The following is a 3,746-nucleotide window of genomic DNA, read 5'->3' as shown; positions in this document are numbered from 1 at the left end:
CGCCCCCTCCTCCCCCCACGGGGGGCTCCGCCCCTTGGACCCACTCCCCCGCCCGTACCCACTCGCCACCCCCACAGACGCACTGATGACATAAAATGCATTACACAACTCGTGAAGTGAGTCGCTTCGCCGCACTCGCGTGTAAAGTCCGACTTACCTCACTTGTTGTGTAATAGTATATTTCAGCACGTGTGGGGCAATATCGTCTTTAACGTGTGTGGGGTTTACAGCATGAGCCGAAGGCGAGTGAAAACGGCCTGAAACCGGCTGAATTAGACACGAGACGCGAAGCGTCGAGTGTGTAATCCAGCCGGTTTCAGGCATGAGTGGCATAAAATACCATTATGGCACGCCGTGCAATAAGTCGAGTTTATCGCACGCTGCGCGAAGCTTCTGCACGATGTGGCATAAAATAGTATAGACCACTCGGGCATAAACTTCGTTTTCAACGAATGTGAATCGCCTTCGGCTCGGCCTTCTCAATGCTTATATCGCCTTCGGCCGTATTTCTTCTCAATATTTATATATAGAAAAGAGGATTTCTCGTATACAAGAGATCGCGTGTGGCTGAATTAAAGGCGCTCCGCTTGATTAAGCGTTTTGGATTCAAAATTCTGCGTTCTTATTCAACGTTTGAAAAAATGCTGAAGAAAAAATTCAAAACAGGTTCTGATCGGAAATTTTCTCAATTTTTCAAAAATGGTGATCATTTTGTTCCCTCACTTCAACTTCATGGTGAAAATCAAAAAATTAAACTTGAAACTGGATTTGAGCCTGTTCCCCACTTTTTCTCCTAAATCTGATATTTTTTTTAATTCCGAAAATTTCTGATAAAAATGATCTTTGAAAAATGCGCGCTCGTGTGCTGCATAGCCGGAAAGAAAATAGAAACCAAAAAGTTAATACTACGAAAATCGATTTTACAGAGTTTGATCTTTTAATTACAATTTTCATTCATTACATAGTTATTTTCATTGACGAGACGTACTTCTCTATTCGTTATTATCATCATAATATGCGAAACCTGTGAGAAATCAATTTTCAAAAGATTCATTTTTTATTTTTCATTTCTATTTCAGTTCTGCGGCATCTGAGCGCATATTTTTCAAAGATGATTTCGATCGGAAATTTTCTGAATTATCAAAAAAAAAACAGCTTTAGGGAAGAAAGGGGGGAACAGGCTGAAATCAACGTTTGAAGTTTTATTTTTCGATTTTCAAGATGAAGTTGAAGTGGCGGAACAAAATGACTACCATTTTTGAAAAATTCAGAAAATTTCCGATCAGAAACTACGTTTTGATTTTTTTTAAACATTTTTCAACAGGTTAAATGAGAGCGCAGAATTTCGAGACTAAAACGTTTTATCATGCGGAGCGCCTCTAATTAAGCCGCGAGATCGTTGCTAGCCGATAAATTTTCTTAACTATACATCAAGAACAACAACAAAAAATTGTCGAAAATTTTGTGGCCTGATCTGGACGGGCTCTACACATACATCCAGACATGGTCTAAAAATCGGAAAAATGGAAAATTTAGGATTTGACGTATACCATGCTTCGATTCGGAAGCAAAAGAATAAACACACTACTAAGTACACTGTTAGAAAATTATTCTTTAAATTTCAAGTAAAAAATCTTTGAATTTTTAACAATGAATAATTGACATGGAATTTCCATTGATCTTGTTATTAATAAATCAGCCAATTTTCTTGAATATTCAATAAAATTTGATTTCTCAGGTTCGTACGACAATGAAAATTACTGAAGATCGTGAAAATTCAAATTGAATTTCCAATCTGTTGAAAATTCAATTGAATGTATTGCTTAATTTTCACAATAGGTTTGAAAATCCAAATTATCCTTGAAAATTCAATAATCACTCATGATGAAAAACTTAATTTTATTAAATTTCCAAGATGAATCAGGAATTCTATGAGCAATTTAGTTTGAAATTGAATTCAAGTTCAGAATATTGAGAATTCAATTGCATCTGCTACTTAAATTTCAAATAATTTCCATCAGTGTAGATAATCTCCAGTCACACGCTCGCTGTCAGCTACCTGTTCGTTCATTCACATTGCATTTCATTCTTTAATTTCATTTCGGAATCAATAATCGAAGGTAATTTTTAGAAGAGGGAATTTTGACAGAGAGAAAAAAACTCCGTTCACCGTTCTGATCCTGTTTTATTACAGAAGGCAGTAGTATAGCTTATGAAAAATATCTAAGAATTGAAAAAAGATAGGAAAAACTTTCGGTGTAGATCTCTTTACTCCCTCTATGAAATTTCCCTCTAATTAGAAAATATTATATTTGACAACACGCACCTGCATGAAAGATATTGAAACTCAAATTTCATGAATTTCTAGGTTCAATTTTTGTCGAGGAGGTTTAAAAGAAACCCGACAACGCAGCCGTGATTTTCTAGACTTCTGGGTTAAGCCAAATTTGAGGGAATTCCGCCCTGAATTGGAGCACATGATGAGATGCGTTTACGAAGGTTTACATCTCTACTTACCCGGCTCATCATACGACTCGGCATTGTTATACCTCGCGGATTTGATGGGTCTCCACATGCCGAGATTACGAGCATCAATGTCTTATTCATCCTGGTTTAGATATTATCTCTCGAAGTAAGTTAAATCCTGTGGGTAACAATCCTTTGGGAAAATCTCCAACCGGATGTTTGATTAAAAATTCATCTTTATTGCAGAACCTTGTTCTACTACTTGTTCAAGTTCAACTGGATAAAGTTGCGCTTGAATAGACGATTAAATACTGTGATAGATCGAGCGTGTGCGTTCAACGAAGAAAAACATGCAGAGTTGAGAAAAAAATCGAATGAAATAGTATCGGCAGTATTGAAGAATAGTCACGATGACAAGTCTGGTGACTCCTACAGTACTAATTTATAGCACAAGGTGTTTCGCACGTGTTTGTACTTGTTCGAGATATATTTGTTTCAAGGTTTTTGATATTTAAAAGAAAGAAGTGTTATTGCAATGTTTTTATACTAAATAGAATAATGCAATTGTTTGATTGCTGTAAAAGGTCTGTGATATGAATAAAGGAGTTTGCTACGAAATTACCGAACTTTGAAGTATGACGAGAATGACCAATTACCTAATTGGAGGTTTGGATGAATTTTTGCGTCCGAATGGAAGCTATTTCATTTGAATTTGAGGTTTGAATTTTTTGTATTGTATCAGTCCATTAGGATTTAAAAATACTATATTATGTCATCAGCCGATAAAAGTATTATTAAGCGTTATCCATCGACGTTAATTGAAATTCGATTTATATATTAATTTTTTGAATTTTGAAATTCAAAAGAAAATCGTGCATCCCACGATAACTAAAAAAAGGTTTTGAATTCATTGAAAAGGTTTTGAATAATTGAAATTCGATTTATATATTAATTTTTTGAATTTTGGAATTCAAAAGAAAGTCGTTTATCCCACGATAACTAAAAAAAAGGTTTTGAATTCATTGAATGATGACTTTAAAAAATAGTTTCGATATCTCTTTAAGGAGGTTGAAGATGAAGGCGATAGTAATAATCGTCGTTCTGATTGATAAAATGATTTTCAAAATTTTGGAATTTGTCGAAAATGAAAATCCCGGACATATTTTTGCATATCATGCTTCAAGTTAATTTAATCATAGCTTATAAAATCATTATGATAGCAACATCCGTTATTTCGATTTTTGAAAATTTCTAATTCATCTCAAATTTTCCTGAACGTC

At 34.8% G+C, this 3,746-nt stretch overlaps 1 protein-coding gene across 3 annotated transcripts in view; it reads left to right on the top strand.

The window, feature by feature from the left end:
- LOC107044080 overlaps positions 1 to 3,084 on the top strand; it is an 18,216-nt gene extending 15,132 nt beyond the window's left edge. For all 3 annotated transcript variants that reach the window (XM_015265827.1, XM_015265829.1, XM_015265828.1), the window contains exons 4-5: positions 2,369 to 2,632; positions 2,713 to 3,084. In XM_015265827.1, the coding sequence (XP_015121313.1) occupies positions 2,369 to 2,632; positions 2,713 to 2,914 (466 nt within the window). In that variant the 3' untranslated portion in view covers positions 2,915 to 3,084. The remainder of the gene's footprint in view (positions 1 to 2,368; positions 2,633 to 2,712) is intronic.
- The last annotated feature ends 662 nt before the right edge of the window (positions 3,085 to 3,746 follow it).

Source organism: Diachasma alloeum, unplaced genomic scaffold (assembly GCF_001412515.2).
Source record: "Diachasma alloeum isolate Michigan unplaced genomic scaffold, Dall2.0 Dall_scaffold_00672, whole genome shotgun sequence".
In the NCBI taxonomy this organism is placed as follows: Eukaryota; Metazoa; Arthropoda; class Insecta; order Hymenoptera; family Braconidae; genus Diachasma; species Diachasma alloeum.
The sequence above is the reverse complement of the archived record's forward strand: the minus strand, read 5'-3'. Positions and strand labels throughout refer to the sequence as shown.